At 44.3% G+C, this 20,458-nt stretch overlaps 1 protein-coding gene across 1 annotated transcript; it reads right to left on the bottom strand.

Moving 5' to 3' along the window:
• Nucleotides 1-952: 952 nt before the first annotated feature.
• nlrx1 (NLR family member X1) lies at nucleotides 953-17,989 on the bottom strand. The gene is made up of 11 exons (XM_068745806.1): nucleotides 17,833-17,989; nucleotides 17,581-17,712; nucleotides 16,382-16,775; nucleotides 13,186-13,417; nucleotides 11,673-12,837; nucleotides 10,724-10,907; nucleotides 10,066-10,161; nucleotides 7,832-7,918; nucleotides 7,299-7,550; nucleotides 6,842-7,052; nucleotides 953-2,687 (listed from the first exon to the last, which is right to left on the bottom strand). The coding sequence occupies exons 1-11, from the start codon at nucleotides 17,987-17,989 to the stop codon at nucleotides 2,532-2,534; spliced, it is 3,066 nt and encodes a 1,021-aa protein (XP_068601907.1). The 3' UTR covers nucleotides 953-2,531.
• Nucleotides 17,990-20,458: the final 2,469 nt, after the last annotated feature.

Here is a 20,458-nt window from a genome sequence, read left to right as displayed (position 1 = left end):
TCAGCAGGTCAAACAACATTTGAAGGTGGAAGAGCTAGAGTGCAATATTTAACCAGGGAGCCCAGAACAAGCATCTAATCATTCTAATGTCTTTCAAAGGTCAACACTTTGTCTCTCAAACTACTTTCCGGTCTTGGTGTGGGAGGCGGCGATCCTCTCAAATGTGCAGAACCTGTTCCTGAACGGCCAAACAGACAATGATTCATGACAATGAGGATGCTTTGCAAATAAAAAAGACTAATTGATCAAACCAATTGCTTTCTGATTTGTAAGAACAAAAGTTTGAATCAATTGAGCAAAACACATTTGGAAAATGCATTATTATTCATGTGCCATGATTTGTTCATACAAAACATGATTCATAAGACAATACTAAATATTTGTACTGCGTGCTCCAGGCACAACTACAAATAAAACTGTGTTATATCTCAAATCCTCCGCCACACATATTGTTCCTGGAGCGGTGTTTGTATTTGTAGTTGTAAATACGCTTGTATTTTTGTAAATATACATGCAGAAGGTGCTAGACAGTGACGATGACGGTGGAAGATGAAGATGGGCAGCCAGCGATCCATAGCCATGAACAAATGAGTTTGTTGTTGCTGATGAAAAGTCAAAGGATGGTCACACCAAATATTAATTCAGAAGTTCCTCCGTTGCATTTTTAACCCTTTAAGGCCAAACGTATCATATTTGATTCAATGGCCTTTCAAGATTTTGAGACTTCTACTTCAGAAGTCAGAATTTAATTTAATTGATTTTATTTTTTACATGAAAAAGCTAATGGATACAACCCAACACATGCATCTACATTTTCCTCTGGGATTAATACAGTTTTCTGATTCAAGTCAAACCATAATTGACTTTATAAATCTATTAATCTTTTGATCTGCCTCAATAATGTAATGAATTTAAACAGAAATGCATCGAGTTGAGGGCTTTTCGCAGCAACTTTTAGGTGAGATTAAAAAATACATGAATTAGATTAATTAATTACAGATCAAAAGTAATTAATCGCTCAAATGTTTTCATTGCATAACAGCACTAAGGTGTATTTCATCAAAGCAACGTGATTTTATTTGACTGTATTTATTTACGTTTATTTCACAAAGAGTTATGAAGGTTTGTCAGATGAACTGGTGAAATACAACGGGATCTCCTTCAGCAGCAAAGGGTCGGGCGTTGTTTCGGACCTTCATAGCGCAGGCTGTACCGCCATGACACTGACCTCTCATGTGATCCAGTCATCAGAATAACATATTCATGTCATGCTTTGACCTTCCAAACTAATGCTGTTCACGGCAGTCGACATGCAAATCTGTTTCTAACAGCAACAAAAAAGGACCAGAACATTTAATGCACCAGAATCGAATGAGACTCCATCAGCAGCATCATTGCACAGATCATTCTCTACTAAGGATGTGACCGATAGGTCAGCGGTACTAATCTCAGCTTGAAGTGTCCTTGGGCAAGACTCTGAACACCAAATTGCTCCCAGTGGGCCTGGCGGCACCTTGCATGGCAGCATTCACCCACTGGAGTGTGAATCGGTGAATGTAAGGCTTAATTGTAAAGCGCCATACAAGTGCAGTCCTTTTACCATTGAATGGTCAGATGCATCTTTTTCTTAAACCATGGTCTGTCGTTTTACAGTTCTGTCTTTCTTTCAGCAGGAGCTCCGTCCTCGCTCAGACATGAACCTCCTAGGTGGATCTTGATGGGAAAAAAATTCTGAAGATGGGTCTTGGTCTAACATAGATCCCGTCACATTTTGAGAACGATCACGATACCAGCCTGAGTCACCAAAAATCACAGTCATAAAGGGGTCCAATACGCACTATCATGAAAAATGTCTTCTGGATCTGATCCAGAATGAAGTCAGGAAATCTTGTTTACATTTTAACATTAAAACCCATGTGTGAATGTTGTGAGCGAGTGAATGTTGGTAGTGTTCAGGAGGGCCGATGGCGCAAATTGGCAGCGTCGCTCCTGTCAGTCTGCCCCAGGGCAGCTGTGGCTAGTAGCTTACCACCACCAAGCATGGAGTGAATGAATAATGCACAATGTGAAGCGTCTTTGGGTGCCTAGAAAAGCGCTACATAAAATCAAGTATTATTATTATTATTATTATTTACGGATTCAAAAATCAGTTACAAACACACATCAACTCTGATTCACTTTTCATGGTTGGTGTATAAAGACACCAAGAACAATCTAGAACCTTTTGATCCAGATCACCATGTGGATGGTGTAAATCCAATTATGAGGGGAACGAGCTGCTCGGCGGAGGCTTGCACTCTGAGTACGATAGCAATATCAGGATTTTTATTTTTCATTAATTGTCGAGCTTCTCAACAGCAAGTTCAAGGATGGCGTCTCACAACCTTTCTCCTTTGTTCTAGAGCATCATGATCGTGACCACCACCAGACTGGTGGTGGTCAGATTGGGTTCAAAAGTTGCAGTTGTCCATTGATGTATCTGAATATTTTATGTTTGTTTCATGCTGCTTCCTCTTCTTTCCTTTTCATTACTAGTTACTTCCTGTAGATCCTGTAGATGAAAGTACAGCATTCTCCTCCAGCATCTTCAGAGTCTGCCGGACCCCCTTCTCCACCCTGCGAAAGTGCAGCCTTTTCCAGAGACTCTGCTGCTGCTTTCGCCCCCCTTCCAGGTCCTGAAGGAACACCTGTACAGAGAAGATGACAAAGACATTAAAGGTGACATATTATACCATTTTTGCACAAGTTAATGCAGTTCCAAAACACTTGAATGACCCGCAGACTGAGACACATAGAAGGACAAAGAGAGCACAACAACACTACAACTACAACACTAGAACAAACATTTCTGAGATGTTTTGGGCAAAGAACCAGTACCTCAGTTTTATTCAGATTTAATAACAGAAAGTTCTTGGTCATCCAGGAGTTAATGTGCTTAAGGCACGTGTGAAGTCTAACCAACTGATCGACTTTGTCTGGCTGAACTGAAAGGTATACGGTAATTGTGTGTCACCGGCATAGCAGTGCAAATGTATGCTGTGTTTCTCAATAATGTTACCTAAGGGAAGCATATATGGCATGAATAAAATAGGTCCAAGCACCGAACCCTGTGGAACTCCATATTTAACTTCTGTGTACGTAGAAGATTTATCATGAACATGTACAAACTGAAATCTATCAGATAAATATGATCTAAACCAGTTCAATGCAGATCCTCTAATGCCAACAGACTGTTCCAGCCTCTGTAACAGAATCTGATGATCTATTGTGTCAAAGGCTGCACTGAGATCTAATAAAATAAGCACGGAGACAAGTCCATTATCAGATGCTATTAAAAGGTCATTGGTCACTTTAACTAATGCTGTCTCTGTGCTATGATGAGCTCTGAAACCTGACTGGAATACCTCAGATAACTTATTGTCTTGTAAGAAGTCACACAGCTGACTGGCAACTCCTTTCTCTAAAATCTTGCACAGAAATGGAAGGTTTGAATTTAGCCAATTGTTAGCTAATATATCAGGATCCATTGTTGGTTTTTTGAGAAGAGGTTTTAATGACTGGGGTACACAGCCTGTATGTATGAAAGATTAATTATATTCAACACATATCATCAAAGTAAGCAGTTAAGCTTCCCAACATGGACAATTGGGACCATCCAATAAGCATGTGAATACACCATTGCATACACAGCATTTATAATCCATTTCGACATTATAATAGCCAGCCCAATGCTGGGCTATTGGAGTGTTGCCGGTCGTTCTCGGTTCGACGCGCTCTGTGGCTACGTCTTGGTTTCCCCGTATCCAACAAAAAGGAGAGTCCAGAAGCGGGCTTAAGAGAATAAAATGTCACTAATTTATTACAAAATACAACAACTTAAAATATTCAATAAACCCGAGCATCTGGGTGCAGCGATCCCGCCAGAGCGGTCAAAACCTATGTGCCCTTCCGGGTCAACACCTATTCACCGGCTGATTGGCCGTGCCTTATATACCCCACATGGCCACAGTGCCACACAGTGCACAAAATAGGAACCGCACCCCATCAGTTGCATTTGGCCCCTACACACCGGCCCCTAATTGGCATGGTACCACACATGGCAATTCTCAACATTTCATAAAATACAACAAATATTTAATCATCACAACAATAACTAGACCTCATACACCAGACACAGTTTGGAAATTGGTCTCTCCTCTGGCTGACATCGTTCCAGTGTCCAGCTCATCATTCCCATCCCTAACAGGAAGCACTGACGGCATGGTGCGACCTCTGCCGGCCCCTGTATGTCCATAAGTCGTATGAAAGACCGAGGTGGGTTCTGGTGATTCCAGTCCATCTTCTAAAACAGTGGTCTGTCGATCTATGTGCAACACAGTCGGATGATATTGATTACAGATCTCACATTGCAATCTTGCTTCACAATTACGGCTGACATGGCCTCGATGAAGGCATCCAAAACACACTCCCCCTTTCCTCAATATGAACACTTTGTCTGCGTGTCTCTTCTCCTTAAACTGCTGACAGTTTTCCAGTGCATGTTCCATAGAACAGCAAACACAGCGTTCGTTCTCCTTGATTGGGCGTGACGGCTTAACTTCGTTGTGAGAGCCCATAGCGGTCACTGTGCTGGCGACCACATGCCCCTTCTCTCTATGGCTGGGTTGTGACTTTGGCTGGTTTAATGTTGTATTAGAGCTGTATTCTTGCAGATCTCCAAAAAAGGGATCTGAACGGATCCTCACATGACGCTCCATGAATCCCACCAGATCATTAAATCTAGCTCTGTGGCCAGTAGACTCCATGATGTCATGAGCCCTGCTCTGCCAGCGTTCTTTCATCCTATACGGGAGCTTTGCAAGGATTGCCCTCATATTCACAGGCATGTCCAGTTCCTGCACATATTCCAGCTCCTCCATGATGTTGCAGCAGCCACGCAGAAATAGTGCATAGCTCTGAAGCGCCCTGGTGTCGTCTGCTCTTATAGTCTGCCATGACAAAGCCTTGCTGATGTATGCAGTAGCTGTTTTGTAAGGATTTCCAAATTGATCTTGCAGTAGAGCCTTGGCCACCACGTAGCCACGATCTGGGTCCATATGTTGACAGCTCCGCACCAGTTCGAGAGGCGGGCCTCTGGTGAATTGCTCCAAATAGTACAAACAGTCTGCTGCGGTTGCTTTACTTTCCACTCCTTGCTCAAATGTTTTTATAAAGGTCCTGTAATGCAAGGGATCGCCGTCAAAGATTGGAATGTCTCTTGGTGGGAGCGTCATTGACCGCTGCTGGTTCATTAAAGCTGCTATAATCTCAGTTTGTCTGCTCATGATTGTTAGAAGGTCTCCAGGTGTCTGCATAGTGGTGAGTGACTGACGCGTTTCATTTTGTGTAAACCGATCATTTGTTTCCATCCTGTTTCTATTGCATTGCAATCGGTGGTGCTGTTGCCTTGTGTTTGATGTGTTCCGTTGCTTTGGTCTCACATCTACTGGTTTGATTTCCAGTTTGTCATCATTTTGAGGTATGAACTCTTGAGCAGAGGGGTGCAACATCTGTTCATAGTTTGTTCCACCTTTGTTGCATATACCCTTCGTATTTGAGCACGCTTGTGACTGACACTTTTCTTCGGCATCATAAATTTCCAACCTTGCTTCAGATGCCGCCAGTTCAGCCTCCAAATCAAGCATCTCCTTTCTTCTTCTCAATTTTGCTTCCTCTTCTTCAATAACATGTCGCTCCTTCAATATTTTAACTCGAGCCAAAACTGCAGCTCTATTTGCTGCTGCCTGTAATCTAGCAGATGAAGCACTAGACGTGTAGCTCCTTTGACTGCTTCTGCTACTTATATTTGACATGCTATCTTCAGGAGAGAGTTCATCATTGGTAAGTTGTTCATTTCCAGTATTTGTGTCCACGTCCAAAGCACACGCCTCCATGGTTCGTATCGCAAAGCCAGATTCAGCTCAGGTGAGCGCAACGGAAAGCAGGTCAATGAGTCACGTGATCCAGCGCAACGCTTCGATGCGTAAAAACGCGCTCAATATTCACCAATGCGTTGGATTTAACGTGCGCACACAATTAGGCCTTTGATGGTGGAGCGCTACACGTACCTCCGTTGGGCGCCTTTACTGTAAATCCGAGCGATGGTCTTCAGCGCTCCGGTCCAGCTCCGCAGTCCAGCTCCGGTCCAGCTCCGTAATCCACAGCGCTCCGCGGAACAGCTGACTGCTGTCCGAGCTATCTTCGCGGGCCACTTCTCCACGCCACAGCTCACACGATCATCCCTGGCTGTCTCCCAAAAACAGGTCTCCTGAGGTTCCAAACTTAGTCCAATCGGGCAGGTTTTGACAGTATAATAGCCAGCCCAATGCTGGGCTATTGGAGTGTTGCCGGTCGTTCTCGGTTCGACGCGCTCTGTGGCTACGTCTTGGTTTCCCCGTATCCAACAAAAAGGAGAGTCCAGAAGCGGGCTTAAGAGAATAAAATGTCACTAATTTATTACAAAATACAACAACTTAAAATATTCAATAAACCCGAGCATCTGGGTGCAGCGATCCCGCCAGAGCGGTCAAAACCTATGTGCCCTTCCGGGTCAACACCTATTCACCGGCTGATTGGCCGTGCCTTATATACCCCACATGGCCACAGTGCCACACAGTGCACAAAATAGGAACCGCACCCCATCAGTTGCATTTGGCCCCTACAGATATATTTGTTTAATGTGTCATAGTATGCACTATATTGCTAATATATCTATATGTTGCAGACATCATGATCTAAAAATATTCAAATGATATGTGTTCTAAAAATCTAAAAGTAGGCCTTTGATGGATTTTTTGAGTACCTGAAGCTGCTGCTTGACGCGTTCATGGTCCCAGGAGGAGGCATTCTCTCGTATTACACTGAGGATGGGATGCCAGTCCACTGAGATGTCTGAGCCCTCTGTGACTGAGGCCAGGACCCTGACCTTCCGATCACTGCTGCTGTGGCTCCTGGGAACACCTCGGATGTACAGAGACTGTTTTCCCACATCGCTGAGCGGGTTGAGATACAAGCTAAACAAACACACGAGAAAGCCAACAGCAATTTACAGTACACAGTAATGCATTTAAAAAATATATGTAAAAAAAAAAAGCAAATACGTATGCTTGTGTAGAGCCACCATGATTTTAAAATGGCACGTAGGTTAAAGCTGCTATGAATGCCAGAGGAGCTGTTGGACAAATTCATGTATCAAATGTAGTGATATAAACCGTGAGGCGGGCGGGCTGAGATGTTTGATGTGGTGTCAAGCTGCTTACTGAACAGTGTGAATGGTTGGGTGTTCCCTGCAAGCGTCCACCAGCGCCAGAGCGGCGGCGTCTCCAATGTTGTTGTAGGCCACGTTCAGCTCCTGCAACAGGTGCTGCTGCTGGAGCCTCAGGGCCAGCTGCAGGGCCCCCTGGTCCCCAAGGCCAGTGTGCATCAGGGACAGATGAGTCAGGGTCTGGTTCTCTGGCAGCGCCTCCAGCAGAATGCAGACTCCGGACTCCAGCAGAGCGTTATCACATAGTCTAGAGAGCGAGGGAAAAAGCATTTCAGGTAGTTGATACGATCATTTTAACTATTATTACCGAGCTCTCGCGCTCAGTATCCTCTTAATATAAAGAGTATATCATGAATGACAATGGACACCAACATTTGAAAATCACATCCAGGAGAAGAGCTGCTGTCATCATTCCATGTCATATTTGTTTAAATATGAATATTCCACACTAAAACCCAGGAAAGCAGTAGAAAGAGGATGCTCTTGGACACACACAGGGTAAATACGGTAATAAAAATGGTGACTTACTGTAGAGACATGATGGAACTTTTGGGATCTAGAAGCAGATCTCTCAGGAGGATGCAGGACTCAGGACCCAGGTTGTTAAACTGCAGGCTGAGGACAGGCAGACGCAACAATCACAAGACGCAGCAATCGCATCAATGAAGGTGCCATTCAAAGCGCATTGCAGTGTTTTGCAGTGGACCTCTATGTCTGGATCATTTCAGCAGAAGGTGGACGCTCGCACTCTGAAATTAACAGATTCATTATGAGTAGACAAATACCTCCCTGTATAAAGCAACACAGCTCAACAGCTCAGCCCAGATTTACATCGACTCCCAACTAAAACAGGATAATACTTGAACATCACAGAGGTCGCGATCAGACATCCTTTTAGCTGAATCAACAGGTACGTTTTTGCAGCGGTGGGCCGTCAGGGCCAGCAAAGCCTTCTCTGCTGGCCTAAAATAACCATAAATCATGATCATATTTATGCTCAAAGTTATTTTAAATGTATTCTCCCTATATACAAATTATTCTTCATATTCATGTCATATTATATCCCAGTGTTGTATTTTTAGGTTCGAGTTTATATCCAATCAGAATTCAGCTAGTTTCTGTTGCCAGGTTGTATGAAATCTGTCCGAGGCCTTCAGAACGAACAATGCTGACGTCTGTGCACTGTGAGTGAACGGGTACATATAGTTGATAGATAGTTGCGATAGCCAATCAGATCACGAGTTGGCGACAGTAACGCCTTCTAGCTGGCCACAGGTTGAACGTGACATGTACGCGTCCTCTGATTGGATACTCACTTGTCGATAGAAAATAATTTGTTAATGGAACTGAAACGCACAAACTGTACAACAAAGTCACCGAAGTCTTCTTGAGGAAAGAAAGGACATGCTCCTTTCTTTTGTGCCGAAATAACCGTTTTGGGGGACATACCGTACGTTTTGGTGAGTGCAAGCATTTTATTTACTTAATTTTTCATGTGTTTTGCATGCGGGCCTATTCTCAAGAACAATGTTGCCGTCTTGTCGCTGTCTTTCTTATATTAAACTGAAATTTCGCGATTTAGTGTACAATCTTATTAAAGCTTGCTTATTCTTGGTGGACGTATAATTTTGTTTTTTTACAAATTATTTAAAATTCCCTTTTATTTGTAAGTTTGACAGTAGCAAGTTTTAATTGCTGATGCAGGTTTATTGATTTTTAAATGCTCCGGAACACCCAGTACTGCGCAAGTGTGTTTCTGTATATTATTTCTCCAGCCATGGTGTCAAAAATGATGGTAATATGAGGGTTATTTATTCAAGTCGGACTAAGTAATCACTGAAGGCCTTGGTGTGAAATGCACAGCCCGCCACTGCGTTTCTGTATTGCCCTGTGATGCGCTGGCGACACGTCCAGGGTGTACCCCGCCGCTCGCCCCTGGTCAGCTGGGACGGGCTCCAGCTCCTGCAAGGTGGATAAAGTGGCTGCAGACGAGACGATTGCGGTCGTCTCATCTACAAGAAAATTGATGGATGGATTTGTTGCGTTTTCAACTTTGCAGAACTATCTCTATCGTTGTGACCTTTTTGGTTCCTTTCTGTTTGTAAATGCGCCGCCTCCGGTTGGGAGGAATTCTTCCACGTCAGTTTGGACTGCTGTGGTTTATACGATACGACACTTCTCTTTGCCACGCTGGTCACTGTCCAAATCCACTGGAGTCGTACGTGACACTGTAACGAGAGAGTGTGTGTGTGTGCGTGTGTGTCTGTGTGTGTCTGTGTGTGTGTGTGTGCGACAGTAACTTGTGCTAAGTAGCTGATGTCAGAACAGAGCAATCCATCCATTCATTTAGAACACGGTTTATTTAAGGAAATTTTGTCTACAGGATTTGTCTGGATGCTTGTTAACTCATTCAGTGCCAGCCATTTGCAGCTCAGCTATATGCTGTGCCCCAGTTTTCACTCATTTTTGCAGATTTTCCAAGCCCCACAGAATAATCTTTACTATGACTATGCAAACAGTGAACCAAAATGGAAGGTTAAAGTCTCCTCTTTCAGCCGGAAAAGACAGTGTGTTCCTACCATGTTTCATTCCAGAGTTATTGGCCACTGAATAGAGACAGATTTCAAAGTCAGGGTTTCAAAATGGCACTGAATAAAAACACAAACTACTGTTCAACCCAGTCAGCGTTGCAAACCAGCACAAAAACAAGGTGCACAAAACCACCGGATATGAACGGACATGGATTCTCATGATTATCTCACTTGAGGTTGTGCGTGTGTCTGAAGGCAGGCATGAGGATCTGAAGCGAGTCACGAGTCAGGAGACAGGAAGACAGGTCCAGCTCTTCAAGGCAATAACTACAGGAAACAGCAGCACATTTATATGAACGTCCTGCCACAGTTTAAGAACTCGGCTTCATTTAGAAACCACCACACACAATCTCATGTTAATGGCTGTATGTAGCAAATGTTGAGTTCTATTTAACAATATTTATATACAGTATATAATGTTATATTAACATTACTTTTCATTTCACATGGCTACGGAGCAGCGCCCCCTCACTGTCTGCTTACCTCACGCTTGAAGGGAATGAGAGATGGTTGAATTCATGTTATACCAAAATACAAATTAATAAATAATCTAATTGTATCCTTAGATTGAACACAAATTAGGTCCTTAAAAAGGAGCTCAATGCAATGAAACAATCAACAGAGTGCCAAGGTGACATTTAAAATATCAAAAGACATTAAAGTCATACCAGATTTGAATAAACATGGCTCATTCAAAAATGTCAAAATGGCAAGCAGTCTTTAAACTGCAAAGGCGGTTCACAAGGACGGCCTTTTTGAACCCATGCTGTAAACAAAAAAAACAAAAAACAAATCCTGCACTTTAAACAGGTGGGAGCAAAAACACAACCTTGGAGGGGCACACGAGAGCACGGAGCTCAGTATGAAGCACTTGAGCGGCGTCATACGAATGTTGTTGAGGCGAATGGATCGAATTGAGGCCAGAACATCTGCAGTCAGTCTGGGGTTCTGAAATTCATACAGCAGGACCAGCAGATCCATCAGCTCCTCTGGTGGCTGCGGTTTGCTGAGCGCTAGGAATAAAATGATTAAAGCCTTCAGTTAAATGGCAAGTAAAAAATACCACCGTAAATGCATTATGGATGCGTGGAAACATTCAAGATAGAAATAGGCCAGAACAACCTGGAACGTCATTCCAGCGGCTTCAATAAATACATAATTAAAAAACTTTGCTGTGAACATGGGGCAATGGGTTGCGTCCCAAAAAATAAATAAATCCACAACCAATTTGTTTTTCATTATGACTCATGACATCAAAATCAAATTGGCTCTCTCATATACATTCTCAGGACAAACACATCCGCACCAGGAATGACTGAGACGGGAAAAGAGCGCAGTTGTGTTCTGTGTTTATTCCCAGAAAGAGAAACGGGTTCCTGTATGCTCAAACATCCAGGAAAATTGACAATACTGTAAAGGAATCTTGAATAATCCTCAAATCAATAATAAAAAAAAACAGCAAGATGTTGAATTGCATATTCAAATTGTATACATTTATACTACTTCACAGGTATACAGATTATCTGTAAAAAAATTTGTGTTTTAAAAATAAAAAAATATGTTTTTTGCAGCCAAGATTCGTGACAAAAAAAGCCAATACACAAAAATGCATTTGAATTGTTTTGCCTGAATAGATTGGAAGGTTTTGCCATGCTGATATTTCAAGAAGACAAACTAAGATGAATCAGGCCGTGCACATGCATCATTTTAAAGGCGATGAAGTTGAACTTCAAACATGAAAACAATGCATTCCGTTTAAGCAAGGAAGATGACGTTACCTCTGACAAGGTACTTCCTCAGGGCTTGTGTGATCTGGGCCACAGTTGTGCTCTGAATGCTGCAGCCAAGTTGTTGCAGGAGGACACGATTCCCATAATGCAACAGCCCACCCATGAAAATAGGGTAGAGCTCAAAAGGCTTGTCTTCACCGTGCCGTGGCTGTGGGCCATGAACTCCCAGGAGGCTTTGCTCGACCTGATCCAGCACATCCTCGTTGTAGCTGTCCTCGGTGCGGAACAACTCGGCCGCCATGGTTCTAGCAATCCCACTTTTGTTTTGACTGTTGATTTTCTCGTAGAATTTTGGAAGAAGCTTTAAGAGGTTAAAAACAGCAAAAATACGGAGAGGGATGAACTTGGAAAGGATGTTGATGAGCACATTAACATCTTCACTTGCCTGACCGATGGCCACAGACACCTGCTTCGTCAGCTTCTCTAAAGCCGATTTGTTCTCTCCCAGAACCACGTAGAGAGCTGCCAGGTACTCCTGCATGGCCGGGACGGCAAACACATACCGCCGCTCCTTAACGTCGCCAGGTTGTCCTGGTGAGTGCTCGCCACGCACGACACATGGGGCCAAGAAGAAGTCGAGCACATCAGTCCGAAACACGGCCAGCTGGCGCAGCTCCTCGTCGGTCTTGGTCTCCCCGCCTATCCACTGTTCCAGTTCCTTTTCTGAAAATGACGTGCGCTTGTACGTCACACCGTCAAATGCGAGCTTGCCGACTGTACGCACTACGTACAACATGAGAGAGCTTTGGTGCTCCTGAACGTGCACGTTGCTACCTGACCCTGTGCCCAGCACCTCACCCCCAAAGTTAAGCCTGAGGAAGCTGGTGTATATGCCAGTCAGGGTGCAAATGGCTGCCTTGGTGTTGGTGAAATGGAGGAAGTGCAAGGTAGCACATGTGAGCCAACAGTAAGACGGGAGAAAGCAGGCTGCGGCCAGCTGGCTTTCCCTCTGGAGGTTGCAGTAGAGCAGTTCTACCACCGCCTGGGCCTCCTGGTGATGTGCCGTGTCCCCACAGTGCTGCAGCAGGCGGCTGGTGAAGTATGCCCGCTGGCGGTCCGGGTCGTTGAAGCCACAGATCTGTGCATAGCAACTCACGTACTTCTGAGGGATCCGTTCCAGGGCAGACAATCTAGTGGTAACCAAGACGTTGGCCTGGGAATGATACGACTCCCATCAGCACCAATAATAAATATTGAGGAAACACTCAGTATATTTAAACGTTTAAATACGCTGAGAGTTTTAACGTATTTGACTGCTTATTTGATAAAGGTCTTGATGCCATTCTTGAAACACTTGACAGACTTCCAGGTTTGTAAAGCATTGCTTAGCTTGGGAGAACAGACTAATTCCATCGGTACAGCTGTCATTACAAATCAGCCACACGAGATTAAACTTGGAGTTTACGCATCTGACATTTGCGACTTCCTGTGTATACCGGTAATATAAATAGCTAAAACGTTCTATTCTCTGCATTACAGAATGCGTGTGAGCGCCCCTTACCTCTGGCAGCAGGTACTTCCTCAGCAAGTTCACCACCACCACACTTGGAGGCAGCGCCTCATTAGGATCACTGCAAAGTTCTGTGGCGCCAATCCTGAAATCCAGGTTCATTTTCTCCATCCCATTTAATACAAAAAGTACATCCTTGGCCTGGTCTCCCTGCCCACTCAGCAGCGGGTGGTTTTTCAGGTGGAGATACTTCCTCGTCACAAGGTTCCTCAAGGAAGCAGTCCTGGGTGGGGAGAACATTATTTTTATAGGGTTACATTTAATTAGACATCCCTGTGTCATTTAAAGGGAGCGAGGTTCCATTTTGTGTTGTGTTCTGGAGGAGATTTAGTGACCATGTCTTTGATTTAAGTTTAGGACTCCGCTATTTGTAGTATCTTAGACTTCCGAAATGGAAGAAATGGCTACTGAAATGATCATTACTGAGGACCATGCAGTACCACAGTTCCTCTCTGGGCACCCTGTCATAGGCTTTCTCTAGATCAGGGGTGTCAAACCCGTCCAGTGGAGGGCCGAGACGCTCCAGGTTTTCCTTCCAGCCGGCTACTAAAGCAGGTGATTTTAATTATCAACACCTCCGATTTGAGAGAAGGAACTCATTCAGGTTGTCGCTATCTGGTTCATCCTCTCTTTCCTCAGATAACACACGGCACATTGTAGGATAGCACGTGCAATTTTCCCCACAAAAGCAAGACACCTCCTGTGTGTTGATGACTCCTGGCTTTGAGGATGTCACCTGATGAATCTTCAGCGTCCCAGGAACAGTTTTTAGATTGGGGGGAATCAATTCACTGCTGGTGTTTATCTCCCCTTCTGACTCTTTAAACAGAGTCACTGATCAATTGTTCTTCAGTTGATCATACAGACATTCAGCATTTGGGATACTGGTCCCATACAACACTATTCTGTCTGCCAGATTCTTTAAAGCCCTATGCTTTAAACCTCTCTTTCGCTGACGCCCTTTTCTTTTCACTTGATGCTTGCCTGCAACAAAATGCCATACTTGAGTATAACATTTCATGAAAAAGATTGACACACAGACAGATAGAAATAGATTGTTGAATAGAATGAGCAAGAGTTATAGCGCATTCCCTCCTTTATTGGTTTGTTTCTCATTACCAAAACATTGTATCTCTCCACCGCAACAGTTCTCAACATCCACCGAAACGCCGTTATCATCCACCGCAACAGGACTGTTGCGGTGGATGATAACGGCGTTGCGGTGGATGATATAACGGCGTTGCGGTGGATGATAAAACGGCATTGCGGTGGATGATAACGGCGTTGCGGTGGATGATATAACGGCGTTGCAGTGGATGATATAACGGCGTTGCGGTGGATGATATAACGGCGTTGCGGTGGATGATATAACGGCGTTGCGGTGGATGATAATGGCGTTGCGGTGGATGATAATGGCGTTGCGGTGGATGATAATGGCGTTGCGGTGGATGATAATGGCGTTGCGGTGGATGATAATGGCGTTGCGGTGGATGATAATGGCGTTGCGGTGGATGATAAAACGGCGTTGCGGTGGATGATAATGGCGTTGCGGTGGATGATAATGGCGTTGCGGTGGATGATAACGGCGTTGTGGTGGATGATAAAATGGCGTTGCGGTGGATGATAACGGCGTTGCGGTGGATGATAAAATGGCGTTGCAATGGATTTGTTTTTTGCACATTAAAATGCAAAAATAAATAGGTAAACAATGTATAAGGCCAAATCAAAAGAAAAATAAAGTTGCCACAATATATATAAAACAACAGTGTAAATAAATAACGTCAAATAAATATGGCATAATATTAATTTTATATTGCCTCGTGGGCCAAATATAATTACACTGCGGGCCAGAGTTTGACACCCCTGCATTAGTGAGATCAGCTGCTGGAGAGATGGTTGGAAAGGAAACCTGGAGTGTCTCGGCCCTCCACTGGACAGGTTTGACACATGTGCTCTAGATCTACAAAGACACAATGCAGCTCCTTCTGATCTTCCCTGTACTTCTCCCTTGCTATCCTCAATACAAATATTGTGTTTGTGGTACTCTTCCTCAGCATAAAGCCATACTGCTGCTCACAAATACTTACTTCTGTCCTGAGTCTAGCCTCAACCACTTCTTCCCAAAACTTCATTGTGTGACTCATTATTTTTATATATATTTTTTAAGACTAAAATCATGGAATTGATTACCGGTAGTTGGTCTCTTGGTGCGATTGATCTCATAATGTAATATTTTCATTGAAGCATGACAACCTGGGGAAGCCGACCTGCTCAGATCCTTTGCAGCAGGTTACACAAGGGTGTGGGAGAATTGGAGAGTTGTCTGTCTCGTGGTCTGATCTGTGGAGGACTTAGAAGATATTTGGCTTGTTGGTGATGGGGTATCTGCGATTTGGGCTGGGAGTTGCCCTGGTCTACCGGAAAGTCTCCACAATGGAGGCTTTCACAGTTATTTATAAATTGACCACAAATCTAAAATTGCTTTTCAGGGCTTTGGGGGACCGAGTGTTGGCACGGATCGAGGGACTGCCCAATCCGTGGAAGAACGGCAGAGACTGGATATCATCTTGCGCCAGCAGGCAGAACTGTATCGACAGAACGCCGGACTGAGGGACTGAAGTCTTTCCTTGGCTCCCAAAATAAGGATTACTGAGGACCAACTGCCAAATTGGATCACCCAAGAGATTGCAGTGGCCCGATGCCCACTCATCGAACGTAATTTCATTGTCGTACCGTACTTGTACTGTGCAATAAAGTGCAATTCTATTCTTCTATTATATTCTATTTAAGAGGGCGCCTTTATGGCTGCCCTGGTGCTGTCGTCGCTGTGTACCATCACTGACAATGGCAATAAACGTATTCTGATTTGTTTAAATATTTTTTTTTGCATTTAAATTTTGATGGAACTTGGTGTCTGATTGGGGTGCTGATCTTCAGACTGATTTCTATTTGGCATATAATTTTTTCATTCAGTATCTCAAAGTTGTGTTTGTTTTATAATTCCTTTATAATTTAATAAGCAAAAGACCAAATTTTCATGTTGTATGAAATAATTAACAGTAAACAGATACAATGAAATGCACTGCATTTAATCAAGTACTTGCTGAGTGTTGATATCTCTGATGCGAGGGGCCGTGGTTTATGAGCTAATTGTTAAAAATGCCAGAGTAAGAGAAAGATGTCTTACTTTGACAGTTGCCCAAGGTCTTCGCAGGAGAAAGGAATCAGCAGCTTGAAGTTGGTCAGGGTGGTCCCAGTGCACCAATCTAGCACAAGTTTTCGAACCACTGTACTTTTACCTGTTCCCACAGCCCCGTACAGTAGCACATTGAGCCCCCGGTCCACACTCCTGGCATCATTGGGCTTGAACAGCTGTTCCACAGTCACAGAGGACCTAAACGGAGTCTGGATTTGTAGAGGGGAACTGAGCAGTCCAGGACCTTCATCAGCCTTTCTTTCCAAAATCAGTGGATCTACATGCATGGTCTCTGGACTGAAATAGCCACCAAACTGTTTCTCTTCCTGAGGAAGATGGCTGAACCACAGGAAGAGCTTCCTCTTGTGAATCTCGAGGGGTTCTCCTAGAACAAAAGAACAAGATGGGCTTTTACTATTACAATGAGTTCCTATGTCTACAGATTTAACAACACTTTGAAAGGGCTTTTGATGGCAAAGTGACAATTTATTTCCCATATATGACTTCTACATTTGATAAATGAAATTGTTATTTTTTTTGCTGTCCAAATCCATCAGATTCTGAAAGAGATGCAGCTTTGAACTGATGTATGGACCTGCTGCTACCATAAAGTGTCTATAAAGGTATACCGCACTTTGTGTGTAAATATATACGGCAAGGGTTACGGTATTTCCAAGAAGTTCATCATTTTCCTGTCACCAGTGACAGGAATTGGTGTTAAAGGGTTGACCGTCTTCCATTCCAAACATGGATATTTCTGTAGAATGGATTTTAAAAATCCCATCTAACTCTGGCTTCTTAAAAGGTCAGCCATGCATCCATCTAGTCACGTTTAGATGATTGTCTTGCACACCCCACAGATGTGGAACTCCTTGCCTGAGGAAGTTATGCTTGCAAAACCCGTGTTTTAAATTGCTCCTTAAACCTACTTTTAGGTACAGCTACAGGAAATGTACTGTCATTTTTGACTTCCCTTGGTTTTATCCATCAACTGTGTTTCACATGGTTTTATTTTACTTTCCTCAGGCTTTTATTTTAAAGTTTTGACTGTATATTATATTTTAAACATTTTATTGTCTATATTTCTCAGCGTCATTCTGTAAATCACACTACTACTACTACTACTACTACTACTACTACAGTACACAGGTATGGTGCCTTGATTTCCATTTGCCGGCTGAAATGTCTACCTGGCTCTGAAGCGGTGGAGCGGAGGGCGCTGCAGTGAAACCCGGCGCCCGGTTGGATAGTAACCGTGGCGATCTTCTTCCAGCTCCATACTCTTAGCACTTTTCTGGAACACACAACAGACAGGGTCAGTTGGATTTATTAATTTTACAGAATACAACATTCAAACAGTACATATATTTAAGATAGATACACACATACATGAACACACACCCGGGACGGGTCGGTGTCTCCTTCATGCTCGGGTCCTCTACCAGAGGGTTCTAGGAGGATCTTAGCTGTCCCTAGGACTGTCCCGAGGACTGTCCTCTTCCGGACGAAGATGTCGGAGGTTGTTGCTGGTATCTGCTGGAGCCATGCACCCAGCTTGGGGGCCACTTCTCCTCGTGCCCCGATCACTACTGGAGCCATGCACCCAGCTTGGGGGCCACTGCTCCTAGTGCCTCGAACACTACTGTTCAACTGTGTGGATGCACTGGATTCCGTATGATTTAAAAAAAAAAATCATACGGAGTCTTCTTTGACCTGCTTGTTCTTTTGTGTTTTCAGAAACCAGAACACTTTCTATACTACAACTATTACATTTTTCAGCTCTTCGAGGAGACAAAGGCCACGACTTTCCATTTGTCTCACTTTTATACTTTTATATAGGCTGCCGCGTTTAAATGATGCTCAATTGGTACCAAGTGGTCCAAGAAGATATCCCCCCACACCGCTGCACCACCAGCAGAACTGTTAATACCGGCGGGATGGCTCCATGACGTCGAATTCTGACCCTACCATCCAAATGTTGCAGTAGAAATTGAGATTCGGCAAGCAGGAAACATTTCCCAGTCTTCTCTGGTCTGTGTGAACGACGGCCTCTATGTCCCGTTCACAGCTGACAGGAAGGAGTAGCATCCGGTGTGGTCTTCTGCTGCCCATCTGCTTCCAGGTTCCTCTTTTTGTCCATGCAGAGACGCCCTTCTGCATACCTCGGCTGGAACCAGTGCTTATTGGAATTATTGTCGCTCTTCTGTGAACCCAAACCGGTCAGCGATTCTCCTCTGACCTCTGCCGTAGTGAGTGGCAGGTCGATGGTTGAACATCGACCTGCCACTCACTGGGGATTTCCTCTTTTACGGACTTTCTCACGTGGTCTCCGGCGCCATTTCGCCACACAACGTTACGCAGTGGCCGTCTGCCGTGATGCCATCTGGCTCGGGTAGGTGTGTGTGTGTGCGTGTGTGTGTGTGTGTGTGGCCCTGCAATGAACTGGCGGCTTGTCCGGGGTGTACCCCGCCTGCAGACGGCTCCAGCACAAGCCAAATAGAATTTCGGATGAGCGGTCAGGAAAGTTCACAAACCTGTAACGTGAGCTCATCCTTGCTGTTCTACTGCCTCGTCACGCCAGAGGGAGCGCTGCGGGACACAAACGGGCACACATGAGACAGGAAAGCTCTGCAGAGGAACGTCTGGCCCTTTGGATCAGTCTCTGGACCAGCTGGGCGGATCCGCCTCAGCCCGCCTGCGGAAAACCAGAAGACGAAAGCTCTCAGTCCGGCCTGTCAGAGAGTTCCTGTTAGACCATCACATCTACATCCACGGGCTGTGGCTCTAAAAATAAACCAATCCTATTTTACAGATAGTTTTGGGATGATTTAAAATCTTTATTTTAAAATTCAATCAGTCAGTTCCAAAGCCGCAGATGTATTTAGTCTTTGATGACGACCGCAAGAAAAAAAGCACGACGTAAAAAGAGGAAATTCAAAATCAGTTCATCAAAACATTTACACTTGCTATAAATGCCGTTGCCATGTCAACAGCAAAACAGTTTTCTTTTGTTCTGACGTCATGGAACTACAAGAACAGAGTGAAGGGCACGTTTTGTCAGGGCAACCTTTAGAGGGCGCTCTATCACACCTTGAAGGTACATTCTGTCCCCTGGGGAAATACACCAGAGAGGGCATCTAAGTCATACTTTGTTTGTGAAATTATTTGATCATTATTGATCACGGCCTCCTACTGGGGCATCCGAGCGGGCAGCAGCGTGCTGCGGAATGTCCGAACATGGAAGCAGAATAACTTTGTCAAGAATTCAACGCCATTCTAAAAAGTGGCGTCCACTTTTAGAAGCACAGATGATCAATAAATACATTTGTACCCTCAGAAGGTGAGAGAGAGAGAAAACCCGGATCAAACATGTGGAATATGAATGTCGGCTCTGAAGGCGACGTCCTAAATATATAATCCATGTCTTCTTATTAATCAGCTGATCGTTCCGTTAAAACGTTTCGTCAGCGCCGCAATAAGAAGCTGCAGCAGCGCAGGTGACGCGAAACATCCATTCCGACTGACGAGGAAATTAAATCTGGAATGGAAAACTTATTCCTGGTTCCATGTCGCTGCCGGAGCCTGCAGTCTCACCGGAGTGTCTCCGGTCCGATCTCCGGGCTGGTCTCCAGTCTCCGGTCCGGTCCGGTCTCCGGTCCGGTCTCCGGTCCGGTCTCGGGCTCGGTCTCGAATCTGTTTCCGGTCCGCAGCCTCCGCTCATTCATCTTCATACATTCCCGACGGTTCTTCTGTGCCGCGTGTTTCTGCTAATCTAATTATCGGACACTTGAAGGATCGCTTCTCGCTGACTGACAGATTATTCTTTTATTTTTTTCCCTACGCGTCTTCTTCTACTTCTTTTTGTGGGCTCATTAGCGCCACCTGTTGAAGAGGCGGCGGCTCGGGAATAATCAGCACTTTATTTATCGATCCTTTATTTAAGCAACCAAACTAATTGAGAATTAATTATCGTTCAGCTTTGACCTCTGAATCCCTAACCCATCCAAGTGTAGTATTTAATTTCAATTGTATAACAGCTCCAACTAATCCTCATTATACTGCTACATA

The sequence above is a fragment of the Brachionichthys hirsutus genome, chromosome 11 (genome assembly GCF_040956055.1).
Source record: "Brachionichthys hirsutus isolate HB-005 chromosome 11, CSIRO-AGI_Bhir_v1, whole genome shotgun sequence".
Taxonomy (NCBI): domain Eukaryota; kingdom Metazoa; phylum Chordata; class Actinopteri; order Lophiiformes; family Brachionichthyidae; genus Brachionichthys; species Brachionichthys hirsutus.
This window is presented reverse-complemented; position numbering and strand designations above follow the sequence as displayed.